Raw genomic sequence first — 22,599 nt, forward strand, 5'->3', positions numbered from 1 at the left:
TGCTAAATTCCTATGCTGCACATAAGAGAGAGTACAGTACTTCTTTTGCGTCATGTCCTGTGACTTGGATGCAAGTATACCATATATTCTGCACTAATTACATATGGGCTGTTAGTATGCACAGTTTGTTTGTATCTGTGGTTTGTAACCTTTTTTTAATTGTGGACCCCTAAATAATTTCAAATGGAGGTGCAGACCCCTTTGGAAGCCCTAGACATAGTCTGGGAACCCCAAGGGTCTGCAGACCACATGTTGAAAACCACAGCTTTATATGGTACCCATTGTGAGATTGGAGTCATTTCACTGATCCTTGAATGGGAAAAAAGTTTTAAGCTTTTTTTAATAGGTAAACAGAATGTACATATGAGGACCAAACCTATAGGCCTCACAAAGGGAAAATTCCCATGGACTTTGCTAGTTTTGTCTGCATAAGGGCTATGTGGATGGGGTCTATGTGAACTCTCTGTTTACATTCTGAAATTATTCTCTGCACTAAAACTCAATATCAGAAGGATCCACTGTATGTATATTCAGTTTTATAAAAGCAAAAGTAGATACCCATCTTGTCCTGCCATAATTTAATTTCACAGTAAAGTATACAAACTGTTATTCTCAGTGTAAAAGAAATATGTACCAGAAGATAAATCCTTACACAGCAACAACAAAGCCTGCCCAACCCTCACTCTCCTCCCTTTCCTATAATCTCCTTTCCCTCCAAATATCTGAGAGACACTGTAATTTGTAGCATACTTTAATGAAATCTGGACTTTGGACTCGGGTGACCAGATGTCCCAATTTTATAGGGACAGTCCTGAAATTTGGGGCTTTTTCTTATATAAGCTCTTATTACTTCCCACCCCATCCCGATTTTTCACACTTGCTGTCTGGTCACCCTACTTTGGACACAAAGCCTACACAAGATCAGGAATCAAATTCCCAAGATGAGGACCCACAGGGAGAACAGCAGGGCCGCCTCTATACTACAGAGATTCCAGCTCAAGTGCCTCAGCTGGTCTCAAAATATGGTCTAGGGAAAGAGGCTGTCTGTCAGGTAACCAACTGCCAAGGAATTTACAGTCTGTAGATCAACTTTTAGTAGGTAAAAACATATGGTGTAGGAGTTAAGAAAAGAAATTTCAAAGTAACATGTACAAAACTCTGCCTTCTCTCTTCCATAGTAACTAATTGTTAGTACTCACTGGAATTCATACATCTCTTCCTTATGTTTGGTTAATAAGCTTTCTCCTTGATTTCCATAATAATTGATTTAGTCCTTGCACTGAATGTTTTCTTACCAAAAAATGATGATGTATTATGCATGCTGTCTCCCCCCACAGAACAAGTTGAAACCAGTTGACAGGAAAGGCATCTGATCAATTTTATATCCCACCACAGTGATTATTGGTGTGACCTTAGCCCACTTCCCTCCCTCCCAACTGTTTTTTGCAGGGAAGCAGGAGAAAAGGCCAGGATAATATTGAACGTTGGGTTCTGTAATTATTTTTTTCTCTACTTTTCCAGATGAAAACTGGTGTAACTTTCAAAATTTTTACTGAGAGAGATTGTGATTTGCCTAAATTCAGAGGCTGATGTAGAGCTTGGAACAGAACCCAGTGCAGTATTTAAAGCATAGACCTTCTACCCTATCAGTTATATGGTTACTAGCGACATCCTTCTCAGATGTAAGAGGAGCATATACTTCTTAGACAGAAGATACACTGATGATAGGAAAGTTAATGCCACCTCACAAACTAATCTGTAATTCCACAAGCAGGCACTAGCATCAGATGTGAACAATGCTTTTAAATGAAATAACTCCTTGAAGGAATGTAGTGGTTGTTCCCTCAGCACATGAGGGTTTACATTTTCTTGCTCAGCGATGTCTGGCTTTGGGGTTAGGATCTGAGCAGGAAGGTTGGCAGTGGATCAGAAGCAATGCTCTCAGTGTGTGAGGTTCTCACCTTAGAGGGTGGGGCCAAGCAAGAGGCCCGGCAGCAACAGGCATTCTTACCATTCCTGAGGTGACCGGTATGAAGTTAATGTTAACATTACTGAAATAGCGTGTCGGAGAATGACAGCTATTCACAGTACGAAACCTTGAAATTGGTCCTCTTATTCCCAGCTTTAGCAGTTTGTGTAATAGTCAGCAGTATGAAGCTGTGGTTTACATGATTATTTGAGCAGCTTACTAAGCACACTGACATAAATGAAGGAAACTTGTAACACCCCCTGCTCGCTCTTTATTGTTCTTTTGTGTGTTTGTTTTTACTTCTGCTTAGGCTTCCTCTCGTGCTTTGTCACAATATTCCTGGTGTCGAACTGTCAGTAGCACTGTAAGTTCAATGGGCATTGATCCTGTCTTAGAACAGCAGGGATGGAGAAGGCTGACTCTGCTTTGTCTGCACCGCTTTAAGCTCATTAGTGTAGCCATAGTCTTCTAGTCTTTAGTTTAGCCATAGTCTTCTAGTCTAATCCTTGTTAAATGGGTCAAAAACAATTGTAAACAACTCTCTTTCTACAGATCATGATTGGATAGATGATCACATTTTATATAGCTCTAAGAGGTCACTCACTAACAAGTCAAAGCACTCTGAATGAATAGATTTAAGCAGCTAACCTAAAATTGTCAGCTCATTTTGTGGGAGGCACTTTAGAAGAGTTGGACTCAGACCGTTTAATTTGCCTTTCATAGTCTGTCATGATTATTTCTTACAATAAAATATCCAGTGCAACAAATTAGAGTGTGCTGTTTTGGTCAGGCTGCATTCCAGTTCCTGCCATGCCACTGCTGGCTGCCTTAAGCACTTCTTCCAGCACAATAATTATTGCCGAGTTTCTAGATTTCATCAAACCAGCAAGGCGATCACCCCCCTGGAACAGCTGGGGATATGAGGTATGGGAAAGTGAAAAGAAATTGCTGCAACTCTGTGCTATCATGCCAGCAAGTGCCACTTGAATGATGGCAGCTATTGGCAGGGGACGGTTCTGTTGGAGGAGAGCTTGCAGCAGGACTAGATTATAGCTTTTGCTGCTTCCAAGTGGAATTGCGATGGGCACCGAAGCAAATAAACCAAATTGGAGGGCAAGGAAAGTGGAGATTAGAAGGCAGATGCAATAGGGAAACTATGAATTGTGACATTACAATGTTTACTTCATCGTATACACTTGATTCTTTTATGAAGCAACAAATGTACACAATCAACAATGTGGCATAAACTAAGCAGCTATATTAAACAGCCCCTTATTTTGTCCATAGCATGTTTCAGTAAACAGGTGTCATTCTTGTTCCTATATGACACATTACTACTTAGTATATTTTATTATATGAAGTGTAGCAGCAAAACCAAAGTGATAAATACATGTTGCCGTAGCTGGCTTTTTAAAAAGATTTAACCTTCAAAATAGGTTACCCGGAGTCTGTCACTGTGCTTGAGTGAATGTGTGTGTAAACAGTGATGGGTTGATCCAGAGTTGGGTGCTTAGCACTAGTGGGTGTTGTGTGTGCTCAGCAACCATCAGAATCAGGCCCTAAGTTAGTGGAACGTAGGGTCTTATTCTCCTCTCATTTATCTTGGTGTAAATCACAGTAACATCACTGACCCTAATGGAGTAACACGAGCGTAGGGCTTCTACACACTAGCACTTACTTCAGTATAACGTAAGTCACTCAGGGATGTGAAAAAGTCAGCCCCCTGAGTGACATAAGTTACGCCGACCTAAGTACTGGTGAGGATGGCGCTGTGTCAGCGGAAGAAGCTCTCTTGCTGATATAGCTACCACCACTCGGGGAGATGGAATAATTATGCCGATGGGAGTGCAGGAGAATTGTGTGTGTGCAGGATCTTGTTTTGTTTGCAGTGGTCCCCAACTTTTTCATCTGGCAGGCACCAGACAAAGGACCATGGTGGCGGTGGAGCATCTGCCGAAATGCCGCTGAATTTCTGTGGCATTTCAGCAGCGACGCCGCTCGCTGACGTTGCTTGTCGGTGGCAAGTGGCATCATCGAGAGGCATCGCCACTGAATTTCTGTGGCGTTTCGGCGGCGACGCCTTTCAATGACACCACTTGCCGCCGACAAGCAGCGTCATCAAGAGGCGTCACCACTGAAACGCCGCAGAAATTCGGCAGCATTTCGGCGGATGCTCAACCACCGGCGGCCGCGGGCACCACGTTGGGGACCCCTGGTTTAGGGTGTCTTAAAGCTCATGCTCCAATACATCTGTTAATCTATAAGGTGCCACAGGACTCTGCTTCTTTTTTTAATGTATGTGTTGCTATCTGTTTATATTAGAGAAGGCAGATTGAAGAAGTTCACCTTGCACTACAGCTGTACTACAGACCGTCATAAACCTCATCACCTTCTGGTTGGTCAGAATATTTTTACCAAAATTTCATTTTGGCAAAATAGGCTGTTGCTTTGAAGTGAAAATGTTTGTTTCTGAAACACATCAGTTTCCTCAAAACTTTCTGACCCAAAAACCTTCAGAGAGACATTGGCCAGAAAAGTCAGACTCACTCTGTGGTGGAGTACTGGTTTGGGATGTGGGAAACTCAGCTTTAAGTCCCTGCCTGATTTGGAGTGATCTGGGATGAAAAAAATCTCATTTGAGGCAGAGAAGGGACTTAAACCTGGGTCTCCCTCATCCCAGGCTAGTACCATAATTACCAGTTTATGGAGTGTGTGACATTTGCAAAACCATCCATTAGGTTTTGGGTTTTTTTCCAGTGCAGAATGAAAACAAATTTTGAAATCAGAAAAGTTGCTGCAAAACAGAATTGTCATCATCTGATCAGCTCTAGACCACAGTTCCCATAGGAGTTCATTCCACACTGACTGGCCTCTAAGGAAGCTCTGAACCCTGCACAGATGAGTTTTATCTTTATGGTCCAAATTTCCATTGTGCCAGAGGAGCAGAGTTGTTGACTATGGCATTCATCCTGGTTCTTTAAGAGATCTTTTTAATATGCTGGGCTCAGCCCATTGAATGCATTGAAGATAAAGCCTCAGATCTTGTGCTTGACTCATTGTTCTGTGGGGAGCCAGTGAAGGAAGCAAAGGACAGGTCTGTTCACTGTAGCCCAGGTTGCTGAGATGTACTGCAGTGTTCTGTACTACTTGGAGTTCCCTAAGGGCTGATGGCTTCATGGCCAGGTAGTAGGCAAAGTTTAGCAGTTGCAAACTTTTCAGGAGATAACCGATATCCCATCTCTCTTCTACACTAGTAAAGTGATCATCAAAGTTGAAAGATCTGTTTATAGATAATGCCAAGGCTTGAAATCTAGGAAAAACTTCACACTGTGTAATGATAATGAATATTCTAGCAGGAGTATATTAAAAAGAATTTTATAAGGTCAGATGAAGTCAGGCTTCTGCATATTCAAATTTGATGTGGAGTGAGTGACTATAAAGCAGTAAGTGGTCTGTGCTTATCAGTGCCAGCATGGCTTAGCTTTCAGTAAGCTTGGTATGGGAACACAGGTAAAACCACCTTCATGTCTAGAGACTGGCTATTTTCACCTGATATATTCCTTTGATACCATTCCACATTGATTTTTACCTTCATATCTCTCACTCCTGATGAGTTGTGAGCACTCTCTTCTAATGCATCTCAAAACTGATTGGCTAAGGATTCTTACAGAGCATTTGTTTCTAACCCTCTTCAAGCCACCTTTTCTTCTAAAAAGCCTTAGTGGGTAAGGTGATTTTTTTTGTTTTTGTTTTCATTGTAGGTAGGTAATTTTGTGCAGACAATAGGCCAAAATCTGCTTTCAACTACCCAGTATAAATGTAGGATAATTCAATTATCTTCAGAGGAGTTAATCTGGATATACCTTGGGGTAAATGCTAGGTTATAAATGTACTGTAGGTTTATGATGTGAAAATGAGAACATAATCTGGCCCTCTATGTGTAACATGTGCACATCTTTGTGCATTAGAGAGTTTCTGTATTATCAAATATTTTAATAACATGGTAACAATTTTGATATTCTTGTTATGTGCCTGCACCTACCTGAATGCATAGTTCTGCCTGCATTCATACTTTTGTGCACTACCATTTTTCCTTTCTGATTTTAAAAAAAATATTAGAGGCCTGTTTCAGCACGCCTTCCTTTCAACTACTAGTTACAGTAACTCCTCGCTTAACGTTGTAGGTATGTTCCTGAAAAATGCGACTTTAAGCAAAACAATGTTAAGCTAATCCAATTTCCCCATAAGAATTAATGTAAATGGGGGGGAGGGGGTAGGTTCCAGGGAAATGTTTTTCTCCAGACAGAAGACTATATATACACAGTATAAATTTTAAACAATTTAATACTGTATACAGCAATTATGATTGTGAAGCTTGGTTGAGGTGGTGAAGTCAGAGGATAGAAGAAGGTGGGATATTTCCCAGGGAATGCCTTACTGCTAAATGATGAACTAGCACTCGGCTGAGCCCTCTAGGGTTAACACATTGTTGTTAATGTAGCCTCACACTCTACAAGGCAGCACAAATGGAGGGAGGTGAGACAGCATGGCAGACAGAGACACACACCCTATGTGTGAGAGAGAGAGATGTGCATTGCCCCTTTAAGTACGCTGACCGCACTCTAAGTACATTACCTTTTTAAGTTGAGACAGCAGCTGCTGCCAGCAAGCTCTCTCCATTTTGAGCCCTGTTGTGTCCCCTCACTGCTCTATGGAGATGGGATCAGCAGGGAGGCAGGAGCATGGGGGAGGGGGACACCATGACAATAGCCACCCTGCTGGGTAGCTGCTGCACACAGAACTTAGGGGAGCGGGGAGCTGATGGGGGAGCTGATAGCGGGGCTGCCTGTCCACCCTGGTTCCAAGCCCCCAACAGCTAGCTCCAACGGGCTGCTCTTTCTGCAAGCAGTGGCTGCCAAACAACGTTATAAAGAAGCATTGCACAACTTTAAACAAGCATGTTCTCTAATTGATCAGCAATGTAACAAAGAAACAACGTTAACCAGGATGATTTTAAGTGAGGAGTTACTGTACATGGAAGTTGATGGGAGTTAGGTGCCTAATTCAGATGCTTTTGAAAATCCCACTAGGTATCTATCTCCCTCTTAAAGTGCCCAAATGCATTTATAAATCTGTCCTCATGGTCCTTAAAAATGGAAATCAGTAGCACAGATGGAAAGACACTATTCTGCAGTCAGTGTTTTGTTGTGTTGAAATATGTGGTGAAAAATATTAATGTGTGCATCTAAGCAAATATTTTAGGTAATTTTGATGTATTCTGTCCTTTTTGTCTAATATGTTTTAACAAGATTTTTTTTCCATTTGTCTGCCTTTAAATAATTCTTCCGCCCCCTAAAAAAACCTCCTTTATCAATGGTTGAGTGATTGAATCCAGCTCTGGGAAAAAAAGCAGGATTTTTTGCCTCATAACGTGGTTTCATTTTTAAGGAATAAAATGAATTTCCTATCTTGAGATGACTTATCAGTTTGTCTGAGCCACTTATAGTATCTTTGCTGATGTAATCTATATCTCCTAGAATTTACAGAATACAAGCATGTCTTACTGAAATCATGCATAGCTTGCTATTGCAACTGTTTATGAACAGGAAATCAAATACTGTATAGTGACTAGTTCTCTTTAGAATAGCACTTCTAAGTTAATATTGTGTATAATAAGCCTGTAGCTTACAAGTTGTAGCAATGCAATAGTTAACTTGGGTAGAACATGATTTCCAGAGTTGACTCTTCAAATTTTCTTGCAGAGATCCAAAATGGAGTGTTTGTGATACTTCCCTGGGTCTGTTTTACTGTATGTCGGCCAGAAAAACATAGCTACTTTAATCCTTCAAATAAGCCATCCCACAGAGAATGTTGCTTCAAGATCCTTTTTCTAATCTAAATTCCTCTATAGCATGTGTTTAAATCCATTCCATTTTAACCCAGTGTGACCTATGCATTAAGTTAAAATTTTAAGCATGCATTGAAGTGTTTTGCTGAATTGGGACTCTAAAACAGCAAAATGACTATGTTCAGGAATTTTTCCCCATTGTTAATAAAATCAAATGTGTGTCAGTTGAGATTTCTTTCATTTAAGGTTACCCAGTGAAGGTGCGCACACAATTTTTGTATAAAAATTAAATCAATGAGACATTAGTAGCTCCACACCCTCCGTCTATCTAAGCAGAGGACATATTGATATTTGCACTAGGTTTGATAATATCAAGTGTATCTAATTATTAGGGCTGTCAATTAATCACAGTTAACTCACGCAATTAAAAAAAATTAATCGTGATTAATCACACTTATAACAATAGAATACCAATTTAAATTTATTAAATATGTTTGGATTTGTTTCTATATTTTCAATATTGATTTCAATTACAACACAGATTACAAAGCACACAGTGCTCACTTTATATTATTTTATTATTTTTTATTTGCACTATAAAAATGATAGATAAAAGAAAGTATTTTTCAATTCACCTTGTACAAGTACTGGAGTGCAATCTCTTCATCAAGAAAGTGTAACTTACAAATGCAGATATTTTTTGGTTACATAACTACACACAAAACCAAAACTTTAGATCCTACAAATCTACTCAGTCCTATTTCTTATTCTGCTAATCGCTAAGACAAAGAAGTTTGTTTACATTGACGGGAGATACTGCTGCCTGCTTCTTATTTACAATGTCACCTGAAAGTGAGAACAGGTGTTCGCATGGCACTTATGTAGCCCGCGTTGCAAGGTATTTACGTGCCAGATATGCTAACCATTCATATGCCTCTTCATGTTTCGGCCACCATTCCAGAGGACATGCTTCCATGCTGATGATGATGATAAAAAAAAAAGTGTCAATTAAATTTGTGACTGGACTCCTTGAGGGGAGAACTGTATGTCTCTTGCTCTGTTTTACCTGCATTCTGCATATATTTCATGTTATAGCAGTCATGGATGATGATCCAGCCCATGTTCGTTTTAAGAACACTTTCACAGCAGATTTGACAAAATGCAAAGAAGGTACCGATTTGAGATTTCAAAAAATAGCTGCAGCACTCAAGCCAAGGTTTAAAAATCTGAAGTGCCATCCAAAATCTGAGAGGGATGAAGTGTGGAGCATGGTTTTAGAAGTCTTAAAAGAGCAACACTCTGATGTGGAAACTTTGTATTCTGTGTTGTAACTGCAATTAATATATTTGAAAATGTTCCACATGTGGACAAATGTGTCTGCACACAGTCCTCTACAGGATTAGAACCTTAAGTGTTTTTAAATTATGAGTAATGCTATGAAAAGCAATTTAAAAAATCACATACGAAACTTGCTCAGTTTACAAAAGATGTTTTGACCAACTGCCATCCTCTCAAATTCAGCCTGGGGTTTGAAAGTCCAGCTAGAGATTTAATTTTATATTCCCAGGAATAATGATGACAATTGCAATTTATCTAACAATTCCATTTATTATATAAGTGAACCTAAAAATAATCCAGCTCATTCTCTCTTTGCAGTCTCTCTTTTGTAGGGCAAAACTAGTGTTTAAAAGGTATTTTTTAATTATATTTGTTCAGGAGAGTTGGCAGCTAACATTCTGAACACAAGGAGCAGATATGTTGAATGATAGGGTTCTATTTGTAGGTGCATATCCTCCAAGTTATTGCAGGCGAGTGGCCTGCTGTGCCAATGGAAAGCCCCATTGGCTTCAGAATGCAGGAATGGGGCCATACACAGTAATTTTTCTAACCATAATTATAGTAAGGACCCAGTCCTACTCCCAATGAAGTCAAAGGGAATAGTTGCAGTGCTAGGGTGTCTAGGGTGACCAGACAGCAAATGTGAAAAATCAGGATGGGGGTGGGGGGTAATAGGAGCCTATATAAGAAAAAGACCCCAAAATCGTGACTCTCCCTAAAAAATCGGGAGATCTGGTCACTGTAAGGGTGTCTGTAATCTCCTTGAGAGATCCCTATGCCGTGCTTCCTACAAAGCAGTCTGCTAGCAAAGAAAAAAAGATTTCTAGAATCAACTGTATCTGTAACCAGCTTCTTCAAAACTTGGACCCAGCCCAAGAATATGTTATGACTACCTTTGTGTCCATATTTCCTCAGGAGTCTTTGTTTTTAGAACTGTGCATATAGTTCACAATGAAAAATTTATATCAAATGTAACCTTTTGTGCTGCTCATCAAACATCTGCAATAGCTCACAATTTTCTAATTTTTATAAATAACTTGAAGTGATTTAACTTTTTTAAGTGTGATTTTTAATTCTGTGGATTGATCTCAAGCCTTTTTTTAGAGTATTTGGTGTGGATTAATTTTTATGAGTATTGTTTCTGTTTCCTGACTGGGTGAGTCAGATATTGGTATTGTTTCTGTTTTCTGACTGGGTGAGTGTATAATCATTTTATCTCAAAAACTCAGACCAGCTAAAATTTTGAGTTCTGCAAATTCTACTCTATGTCCCTTTAAATTAGCTTCAGATGGATGTTTGTGCTATTAAAAATTACTCCCTTGAATGTCAGTACAAAGTGAATGAGCATGGCTCAAGGGAATTCATTTAAAAATTTGACTGAACAGACTAGGGGAGAAAAAAGCCCAGCTGTGTTCATAACTTCTGTTGCTTTTATACCAGTAATTATTATTTTTAATCTAGTCTCTTCCTTTCAGCAGCTCTTCTTTTTTCCCCATATGTATGGACTTGATTCTCTCTGTTATTTTAGTTCTTTCACTCTACACTGAAGTCAATGGAGTTACACTGGAAAATCAGGCCCTATATTTGCATTTACAATCCAGAATTGTTTAAAAAGTGTGTTTTACTGTGCAAACCGCAAAGGGAAGAAATTAAGGCCAACAGTTTCAAAATTGAATGCCTGTTAACACAATGCTCTTGCAGCTCCTGTTACGAAGGTGTGTCTAACTTTAGGCACCTAACTTTGAAAATGTTTGCTCTAAGTTTACAACAATTAATGTCTTTTCAACAAAGCAATGAACTTTGCGTTTTAATTTATTTTTGTGTAAAGTTCTGTTCTGCACACTCATCTGGGGTGTCTAGAAAAGTGTGTGAGTAAAGTTTCATCTCATCAGGTAATCTTAATTATTTGTCGAAAGCAAAAACTTTTTAAAAAGCTAACAGTAGATGAAAGCAGTCAGATTTTTATTTATTTAGCACATCAGCCACAACTTGGACAACTAAAATCCATCTTTAGGCACCTAAATAAAGGAGGGCTAATTTTCAGAGGTGGTGAGCGCTGTCACTAGTCACATCCATGACGTGCTCAGCACCTCTCCAAAATACGTAACTTTTATTTAGATGTCTAAATGTTAATTGAGGGGCCCAAGTTTAGGCACCCACATTGGAACGCTTTGGCCTTACTTTCTAAGGATGACTAACACGGTCTGCTGTTTGGTACTCAGGCAGTAGAGCTGTTATAGCAAATTATGTAAAGTCCCCTTTCTGGTGACTTTGGATAAGACCATCAGCTGAAAGCAAGTATCGCTCTGTGTAGCTGAGGTGGGTTCACAAAAGTGCTCCTTTTTGACCTCCCCTGCTCCCTGGGGCTGATCTCATAGACTCAGGGACTTCAAGGCCAGAAGGAACCATTATGATCATCTGTGACATTCCAGTCCCTTGGTGCTGCTTAGAGTACTCTAAAGACTCCTCTCAATCTCATCTGTGCCAGCTGTTAGTGGCCCAAAAGGTGCATTACTCCAGCCCTTAGTTGGATGAATCTGAAATACTAAGCTCAGATCTATTTAAGTAGATGGCGGGGCATTTATGAAAAACTGACTGCAGGGTCTCAGATGGCTACATGTATAAAAACTTAGGTAGATGGTAGCACTACCAGACTCTGAAACAAATTTCTAATTGCTGGGCTGGCTGAGGAACTTTTGAGCTCTGCTCTTTGAATTGTTAGATTTAATTTTGAATGATGTATGATTTCAGGACTCCATCTTCATAACTGAATTCAACAACAAAAATTTCTTCATGGCACCCTGACACACACAACTATAATGGCATGAGTCTGTCTATCTCTGAACCTCATCATCCATAGGCTTCCAGTTTAAAGAAAACAGTCATATAATAACCTTAGAAAAATGATAGGGTTAATAATGGAAAGAGAAATGAATGAAAATATGTTAAGTGAAGATTTACTATAGAATATCCTCTTACTCAGTTTGTATAGCCTTGTAAGCAATTTTTGACAGAACTATTAGATCTGTCACAAAAAAAAAACTTTGATATATATTGATGCAATTTCTTTAGCCTTACAGTTACAGTGGGAATATTAAGTTCCCTACTTTTTTATAATTAACTACAGTGCTGCTATTTTCTTCCATAATTGGTACAGTTATCTGTGTGATTTCCTACTGTTTAAATGATTTGCCTCATCCCCTCTATATTTTGTAACTGACTGACCCCCCATAGTTATTCTACTAGAAGTCTGCACAGTTTATTTTCTTTTTACAACTGCTTTGCCATTCTCATTTTACTGTTTTTTCAGCTGATGAAAATAAGAGCTCTCTGTTATGAATGAACATTTTCCCATTGTTAGACAGTTAATAATAACAGGTATTTGTTGATACTGTTACTGGATTTCACAAAAGACCTGCACAATGTCACAGATGGATCTCATTTATATAAATTAATAGTTAAAGTAATTTTATAATGATTCATTTGGAGGTTTAGAGGGACTGGGATTTTGTGAAACTTGCAAGACAGCTTGGTCTTTTAGTCACATCGTTGCAATTACAATTAGCACCTTACGCCTTGTTTCTTTGGGAATTCTTCTGACATGCAGTGTTGCTGAAAATGTGGTGTATAATATTGTGAACCAGGTTTGCAGAATCCTGGGTAACTTAAGAACTGTGATTGTCTAGCTTGGTCCATGGCTCTCTTAAGCAAAATTCTAAGCAAAAATCAGAATGGGCTATCAATCTGATATACTGTACAGTGCTAACCTGTCTCCAGAGAGGAGAAATTACTGTGGTCATCATTAAATCTGGAATTTTAAAAGCAACATGAAACTCAGTGGGATTGGGATGCCAAACTCCCTTAGATTCCTTTAAAAATTCCAGGCTAAGAAGTCAGCATTTGTCAATAGACAACATATAGTTGCACTTTCCTGATATAAATTGGGGGAAAATGTGGTATCTGTTATCACTGTGTGGCAGTGATTGGCAAATGCCGTCCTTTTAATGGTGATGTATGTATTTGGTAACTTTTTTAGCAAGGTCTTGTTGTATTTTGGTTCTTGAATGCCTTTGTGGACAGGGAAATACCTCCAATAAATTGTACCACCTAAAAAATTGCAGTGAACTAAAATTAATTATTCAGCTAGCATTTAATTTCAGACACATATTAACTTTTAAATTAACTAAAAGTGTTCATGACAAACACCTAATTCAATTGACCCACTGTGTCTTATAAACTGAGTAAATATTCACCAACAGATTTTGGGGTAGGGGGGAGTTGCAAATTCATATAGAAGCAGCTGATTTAAAAGAAAAAATCCTAGTTCAATAAGGTTTCTGTCTGTTCAAAATTCTTACTAGAATTGTCTAGTAAAATAGGTTTGGTCAGGGAATTTTTCTCTAGAGGATGCATTTAATGTTATCAGTGTTTTTTGGATATGCAGTTCTGAACATGCATCAGTGTACAGGCTACATGTTAATGAAATGTAACTACACAAGTTAACACATTCTGCTGAATTCTGAAAGGTATTCCTATTTAAACCAAACTTCTTACTCTGGTCTAGCTACTTCAAGTGTTCTTGTCTGGCAAGGGTCACCAACTGCCCTAACTTGTCTGGAGATTAACATTATGTAAATATTTCTAAAAAAGAAGCTATCTTGAGAATTGTGTAGCTATTGGTATTTGCTGTGTAACTTACAGCAGTGGTGACATATTAAGGTTTGGTGGGGCTATTCCCTGACTATGATATGTTTTATATTTGATTTGCCTATAGGTAAAGTTTTTTTTTAAAGTTTGTATCTGTGTATAATATAAAAATAAAAAACCCAAACCATCAAACTACTTTAAAAGAATGTCAGGTTTGCAAACACAAGCACTCAAAAGTTAGGAAATGCCAGAATAAAGGTTGACTGCTCACCTTAGTTCAATGCCTTTGTGCATATGCATTAGGATACAGTCGTCTATGACATGATCACATAAAAAGGAGGGCAGAAGTGCGGGGTGGGGAGAGATACGGAGGGAGGGAAAAGGTAAGCTAGGGTGTGTGTCTCTATAGCCAAGTCAAACAGAAGGCGGTAAGTATTTGGGAGTAGGGAGAACTACAGTGACAGAAGGGATAGATTAGGGGGAAAACAGAATGAATTAGTTCTGCTGTGAAGGAGAAAGAGGGATGGAAGGAGATTGCAGGATGAGGTTTATTGATGGGAGAAAAGATGTTGAGGAGAGATATTGTAACTAGAGCTGCGCAAATAACTGATCGGTTTGCTGGAAGTTGGGGGGGGAAATAGAAAAAATAAGAACTTTGTTTTGAGTCAAATGATTATTTTGTTTAGATTTGGGGCATTTTTAACCTTCTGTTAATAAAAGCAAAGGGAATGAAGAGCTAGATTCATAAAACAGGCAGTGGTGTCCTCCTTTATCTCAGAGCCAAGTGGTTAGGGTGTTCACCTGGGATGTGGTTCAAATCCCTTCTTTAGGCTAACCCTTGGGCTCTAGGTTATTCTGGGGTGGGTTTCCCTCAGTGTCTCCTGTTGAAGCTGTTCCACTTTGGGCCAATTACTATTCAAGTGTTTCAGAGAGAGAGAGACTCTATAGCCTGGTGGTTAGAGCACTCACAGGTTCTGATCCATACTCCAATTAATATTTCTTTATACCAAATGGGAACAGCTTCAGCAGGAGAGACTGACTGTGTCCCGTCCTAGAATATCTAGTAGGCTGGTGGTTAGGTCAGTGACCTAGGAAGGGGGAGACCTGGGTTTCTGTTCCCACTCCAAAGCAGGGATTCAGACGTGGGATTCCCACATCAAGGGTGAGTGCCTGAACCACCAGACAACTGGATATTGGGGGTGTGGTGGGGTGGGGTGAGGCAACAGAGGTCTGGCAAACAACAAACTCCTCAGTTTTTGTGAATGGTGTTTATTCCTTGTGAATCTATCCTGAAAAATCTAAATGTTTCATTGTGATAGTGTCTGAATGAACCACTGAAAAATAATCATTTATTTATGTTTTGACTAAAACAATTTGCCAAAATCAGCTCAGCTGTGGAAATCAGTTAACCAAATCAGTTGATCCAATATGCATTTTTTCATTGAAAAAGTTTCAGCTGAAAATATTTCGCTGAGCTCAAGTATTAACCCACCACTGACTTTCAGCACCACTGAAGAAGTACAGCATTTACTAGTGTATATGACAAAATGATTTGTGCTGTTTCTGCTGCAAACAAAACATCCCTGTGAACAGGGTCTGGTATCTCAGCAGAATCACCCATATGAATATTTTAGCTAACTGCATATAACTCAGTGGACTGTCAGTGAGAAATGCTGCTTTCACTAAAATCAAAGGGTGAAACATCACAAACTCATTTCATTATACTGCTGAGTGAACTAGTTTCAAACTCAGGACAATTTTCTTGTTTTGGGGAGGGAACATGTCTTCATATCTGTTTTTTCTGACCTGTTCTAATCTATGCATTCTGATGCTTTTAAATCCTAGGTTTGTGTGCTGGAGAGGCAGATATTTGACTTCCTTGGTTATCAGTGGGCACCAATCCTGGCAAATTTTGTGCACATTATTATAGTCATACTTGGCTTATTTGGAACCATCCAGTATAGACCTCGCTACATAACAGGAGTGAGTATCATTTATGTTTTTATTTTCTGAGCATCATAAAAATGGGAGAGATGGATGTGCAAACTTTACCCTTTTGCTTAGGAATTACATATACATCTCACCCTTGTTTAACTTGCATATGTATTTATTTTACAACTGTAACATTGTTATGGTTCACCTACCATAATTAAATAGCACCATGCAACAGCAGCTGAAAATCAATAATCTCACAAAATATATGAAAATATGAATATAGCATAAGACTTAATAAGTTCACATTTGTAAAGTACTTTGGAATCCCCAAAGAAGAGATGATATAGAAGCACAAACTATTATACACACTGGATTTTACCTGTTGATCATTGAATTACTGTAATTTGTATTGACTGTTTCTTATTAACCTATGTTGTTTAGAATGCCAAAAATATGCCCGCTTCTTACAAATAAGACAGTATTGTGGGTGTGTGAGGAGAGAGAGGTGAGGAAGTGACAAGACAAGAGTAAAAAAAGATAGTATGTGAATATCAGGAGTTGACCTGATTTTTTTCCCTTCATCCATCCTCCTTTTAACCTATCTGCATACACACAAATAAACTGGGCTTTGTTGTACTCTCAAACACGTTACAATTTTAACTAGATTTTAGATTTACATTTTTAGCATTTTGTTTTTTAAAAAGAAAGATATAAAAAGTTTAAATCTCAAAAATGTTGCTCAGAATGACTTTATCTCAAAATAATTCCATAATAAAAACAATACTAATTCAACAGTACAGTGTAGATTTTTCACCAACACAAATGCAAATCAGGAAATCCCGAAGCTGCTGTTTCATCATCAACAGTAATTCAGCCTTCAGGCATATGCTTGTTTGTCTGATTTGTATTGGTCACTATGGGATGAACTGTGGCTTTGCCATAAGCCTGTTTTGGAGTTAGTGCATTGTTGAGACGCTCCTGGATCAGCCCAAGAGTGAGATTGTAATTCCCCCTGCTGCTCCAGGGAGGGAAAGGAGTAAGTTGTGTTGGGTCTGTACCTGGCTCTGAAGAGCTGGCATCCCCTGTTACACAAGATGTGGGTAACTGGTCCATGAGATAAGGGGTCATGATGTTCTCCTTATGTCCTTGTAGTCCCTGAGCCACAGGTTAGTCCTATGGTATTAATGTTAATGAATGAATATTAGTATGTGTAGGAGTGAAAATGTGCTTCTGTATATATGCAGTGGTGTTGTAGCCATGTCGGTCCCAGGATATTAGAGGAACAAGGTGGGAGAGGTAATCCTTTTTTATTGGACCAACTTCTGTTGGTGAGAGAGAGAAGCTTTGGGTCTGAAGAAGAGTTCTGTGTAAGCTTGAAAGCTTGTCTCTTTCACCAACAGAAGTTGGTCCAAAAAAATATGTTATCTCCCACACCTTGTATCTCCATCCTGAGATCTACACAGCTGCAACAACACTGTAAACATCTTATATATATGGAAAGTGTGTGTGTAAATAATATACACATGCACATATTTAACAGTGTTGCCAACTCTCATGATTTTATCACAGGTTTCATATTTGGAGTTTTTCATCAAGTCTCACCTTCTGCAAGCCTGTGATTATGTGAGAATCACAGCTTTCCTTTTCTGCAAAGTCAGTTTCTAGTCCTTATGGTTATGGGGGGAAAAAAGCTTGAAAACAGGACCCAAGCGCACCTTAAATGCTAAGAAACCATAAGGCAAATAGAAAGAACACAACACTGATTTTTTAAAATTCTTATGATTTACATTTTCAGTCAGCTCTGAAGAAAAGAAAACACCCACTTTCACACCTGGAAACATTAAAAGGGGAAAATTTTGCTTTTAAAAAAATATTACCTTTGGGTTCAAAACCACTCTAAGAAATTTAAGCACAATTTTTTTTCTGAAAATACCAGAAAATAGGGGCGTATTCTTAAAAGGGCCACTCCAACAGGGAAAGGCACAGTTTTCTGCTAGAACCATGACTATACCCAAAATCAGAATGAATTCAAATTCTAGTCATAAAGTAAACTTTAAACTCCTGGGCTGATGCCATTCCTGCCACTTTCCTGCTCATTGTCTCATATGCCCTCTCTTAGAGCTGCCCCTGACTTCAAGACAAAAAGTAAAGGGCCTTGTGACCTGGCATCCATAGTCTAGAACTGAAGTTCCACACATACAGCAGGTGCCTGATGCTGCTGCACCCCTGCAGTTGGACAGTGGTGGGCAGCAAGTAGCCTGATCGTCCCAAAGGACATCTAACAAAGGGAAACGCTCCCTCTGTTACTGCAGCAGCTGCATAGAGACCACTTTCCTCTTAGTGCTGTTACAAGGAATCACACTAGGAATTAGAAGTTGCCCCAGCTATCACAAAGTTCCTAGGAGACCACAAACTCATAAGGCATCTATTACCCTCCAGTCAGCCTGTCCGCTGAATGTAGTGGTATAATGTGTGTTTCACTTCAGTTGCTGCTCTGTCTAGAGTGAGTGTGTCTGAGGATGGGAGTAGACTGATTCCTGCCCATCGTGGTTTTCAGGGGTCCATACCATGTATTCCATTGAAGCTAGGAGATGGAGGGAATTTCCATCTGAAGAATCAGAAGGTGGGTGCTCAGTTACAGGAAAGCACAGTCTTCTGGGCCTGGGGACTGAATCACAAGAAGCAGAGAGAGAGAGCGATAGGAGGCCAAAACTGGCATACTGGGGGACAGGTGAATATACTGTCAGAGATCTTGGGTGATATTTTAATTGCAATGGGAGATGGTAGAGGCAGACAGAGAAGATGGTTAAGGTAGTATTGCAGGAAAGAATAGTATGGCTGAAGTTTAGAGAGCAGATATTAGAGGTCTGTCAGCGTTCAGATGTGACATGATGGAGATGTGAATGTGTTTTTAACAGAGCCATCAGTGGGGACAGGCAGTATTGATGTCTGGGGCTTCGCCTAACCAAGGGACCTGGGAAAGAGCTTATCAATCTCTTCCTCATCCTGGTGTGGGCCACACACATAGGCTCAATCTCTTCCACTCCACTTAGGATACTTCCTGCAAAGCAGATTCAGAATGCACTGATGTGTGCAGTCACATTTCCTGCTCTACTGCTGGTTTGAAATGCAAGAAGTAGGAGAAAGCTGCTGAACACATTGATGCTGTCTGGCTCCTGCTCTGCAGAAAAGTTCAGCATCTGTATTCATCCTTTTTCCTCCCCTTCCAGGAGTTCTGAATATGAGGGGCAGGGGATGTAAATATTTGCACTAGGTTCTATTCCTGTCTCCTGACAAAGAAGGTGAAAACATTTAGGGAGACCCCCAGTCTGTAGGGATGATGGGGTGGTAAAATTGAACTCTGTGTTGCTCTTTTTGCCATGGGAAGAAGGTACAAGGAAGGTAAAATGGAGTGATGTGAAGGAATGAAGGACAGTTTGGGGATGGGAAATGCATATAGGGGAATTTGAGGAGAGAGGCCACTGGGTGTCAGTCTCGCGTAGAAACAGATGTCAGCTGCCACTTTGGAGCTTTTGTCCTGTTGGTGTTGGTGAACTCAATTTTTCTAGACTAGAGCTTGTTCCAAGGTATGTAAATCCTGGATGTGTGCCTGATAGAAAAGACCAAGATAAAGGAGAATTTTGGCAGCATTTTGGAGGTGGTAATTGGCAGCCTTTCAGATGAGGGAGGGGGAGGATTTGCAGGGGGAGGGCAGGGAAATGGATTAAAGCAGTGGTTCTCAAACTTTTTTTTTTGTGGACCACTTGAAAATTGCTGATGGTCTCAGCGGTCCACTTAATGATCTTTCCATATATTGTTTGTACCGTTAGCTAACTATTGTAAAACACTTTGGATAAAAGCGCTATATAAAAAAACTTAATAATAATTAATATTTTTTATCTACAAATAAAAGCACACAACTTATATTTTAATATCAGTAGTCTCACCTTTCTAATGTGATGGATGTGCCCTCAAGCTGGGGCTGGGAAGGGAGGAGGGTGTCTCTCCTGCCACAGCAGTCACAGAGCTGAGGCTGGGAAGGAGTGGGGGGGTCTCTCCCTGGAAGCTGCAGCCCTGGAGCTGGGGAAAGTCATCTCTTTCTCTGTCGTCCGCAGCCCTGAACATCCCAAATTCGCCCCACCCTCTCTTTTCACCCCACCTACCCCTTATTCCTCCCAAGGCCACCACCTCACCTTACATGTGAATCTTTTCCATGGCCAAGGTACCTAATGAGTGGAACCATGCCTGCGCAACTCCACTCATAAGGTGGGTGGCCCTTCATTCTCTTTTGTGCAGCCGCCCAGGTGTGCACCTTACAAGGAACTTTCCGCGGACCACAGTTTGAGACTCTCTGGATTAAAGGTTTGAATAAGAATGCTGATCTTGGGAGTGAAGAAAAGATCTGATATAAGAGACATGAGACAAGAAGACCTTTTTAACCAGAAGAGGGATTTTGTTTTTTAAGCCTGCAGTAGTAGGGAACTATAATGTAACTAAGCAGATTTTAAAAATTACATCTTACCGAATTTTAAAATTAATAATAGATATAGATTGTATGTGATACAAACATACAAAGAGGATAAGAAACAATGTAATGTTGCCATAGTTTAATGTATTCTATTATATCCCTCTATTAGGGATAACAATAAGAAAAAATAATAATAGTAAACATTAATGGAGACTCATATAGACCTCTGAAAGTACTAAAGAACATAATATGCTGGAGAAAAAGAGCAAAGATCTCAATTTACCACAACACAAATTTGCAGTCAGTTAAAGGAGGACGAATCTTATATAGTTTAATACTTGGCCGCATTAAGTCTTGGAGAAAAGGACAGATTATCATTGGTACATTACTTAACATGTAATTGCTGATATATATTAAAAGAGCGAGAGAGAGGCAATTACCTTATGTCTGAGCTTCTTGCAGCATCATCAGTCTGCCAGACCATTAGGCCCCAGAGAGTATAGCTGAGCTAATCCATGCCTCCTTTAAAGCAAAGAATTGCCAATTGCCCATTGCCTTGCAGGTAGACCAATTCAATGCCATAGAGTGAATTTATCCTGGAATCTGCCAAGATTTCAGGAAATATTTCAATAATATGTTGAACTACACATGGCAACTTAGTACCCACTGTACTTTAAAAAATGTTCATGGTGATGCATAAAAATGTGCAGAAGCTCATCTATAACATGCATCTATCAGGATATTGTCAAATAGTTCAGCTACAAATCAGCTGTACCAGAGAAATGCTTAAACGTAAGCCAGTAACAAATAGGAATAATAGTGAATCTCAAGAGTTCTGGATTACCCTGTTCTCTGCTACCTTTTTCACTTTGAAATTTAGGTTCTGTGTATTCAGTGAGTTAGGAGTCCGTCAGTATTGGTTTTGGTAAAAGAATTTCAGTGATTTTTTTTTTACTTCCAAATATCTTGTAACAGAAGATAACACAATTGACTGCCAGTGCTTTTCCCAAGAAAAGCTATTTACTCACAGTATGAGAAAAGCTTCATATTTTCAGCATTTTCTAGTAACATTTTTTGTGAGGTTAAGTCTTCCCTTATTGACCCCATCCATTTTGCTTTCCAGAGATTTGTTTTCTTTAAAATAAGGCAGTACATGTCTTCAAGCCCTGCAGAGGAATTATCCAAGAAAGATATTTCCACTCTTACATTCTGTATACTTTTGGGGAAGGATACTCCTTTATGATCAGTGTAACTAAGAGAAGGCTGCAAGGGAATGAAGTCCCTTACATGTTCTGACTAGACTGTGGAGCTTGATATTCTTGAGGTTCAGGAACCTCGTACCCTAGCCAGAGGCACTCACTTAAGTGGTGGCTCCTTGAGAAGTTCTTGTCTAGATTACGATACTTTAAGGCAAAACTTTCAGCAGTTCATTTTACTATTTATGGTATGCTGCAGCACCAAATCATAACATGAGTTATGGGCATTACAGCCTCAGAGAATCATCTGGTTCATATATTGCAAGTACAGGTAAACAAATTGTATGTATAAAGAAGTACTTGCTCACATAGTTTACCAGTTTGAAAGCACAAATGCTAATTTGTGTTTGCAAATAGTAGGCTTTTGCACACACAATTCAAAGCCCCTGTTGCTGTTGGTAACAGTTATGGAAGTGTGGGACCTGAACACTTTTTAAACATATTGCCTAAGAACAGATAATGATTTTCTTGAACTTCTCATTCTTTGAAATTATTTCTCATAAATATTTGTGACTGTTTGCTTTGTAGAGGAGCAATGTCTTCTGACACTTGCTATTTGATTCGTTAGTCAGTCTTGATTGGAAACATAAGTTATATGTTCTCCCCCCACGTCCCCCTCCCCCCCCCCACACCCTAATTAGAAGATCATAATTCTCAGATATAGGCTTCAGGTACAAAAACATTTTAAAAATACAAAATCCCCTTTCTGCAAATATTATCAAATATCTGCATCAAATTGACTGTTTCTTTAAACATCCTGCCAATGTCTTCATTTGCTAAAAGATCTGTTGAAATTAAAACACAAGGGAGGTGAGCACAACTGAAGTGAACCCATTTAAAAATTTGAATAAGTAGTTGTAGGAAACATTTTGCAGTATTCACACAGTTCTTGCTGTGTGATTGGCTTTAGTCAGATTGGAAATATTATGAGACTAGCCTTTTAGTTTGTGTTTTTATACTTGTACTTACTGTACTGGAAGGAAGAAACCAAGAAGTACATGATCACGGATGTACATTAGAGAGAAATAATAGGGTGTCAGATAAAAAGTGAAATAGGTGCACAATCAAGAGTGCTGTAAATATTTATATACCAACACAAGAAGTTGAAAAGGCTAAACTAGGGGATCTTGGATGCCTG

General features: G+C 39.3%; 1 protein-coding gene across 2 annotated transcripts in view; it reads left to right on the plus strand.

Moving 5' to 3' along the window:
- Positions 1-22,599, plus strand: part of NKAIN2 (sodium/potassium transporting ATPase interacting 2) — an 819,309-nt gene that overhangs the window by 346,826 nt on the left and 449,884 nt on the right. For both annotated transcript variants that reach the window (XM_045008616.1, XM_045008617.1), the window contains one exon: positions 15,648-15,785. In XM_045008616.1, coding sequence (XP_044864551.1) covers positions 15,648-15,785 — 138 coding nt within the window. The remainder of the gene's footprint in view (positions 1-15,647; positions 15,786-22,599) is intronic.

The sequence above is a fragment of the Mauremys mutica genome, chromosome 3, assembly GCF_020497125.1.
Source record: "Mauremys mutica isolate MM-2020 ecotype Southern chromosome 3, ASM2049712v1, whole genome shotgun sequence".
In the NCBI taxonomy this organism is placed as follows: Eukaryota; Metazoa; Chordata; order Testudines; family Geoemydidae; genus Mauremys; species Mauremys mutica.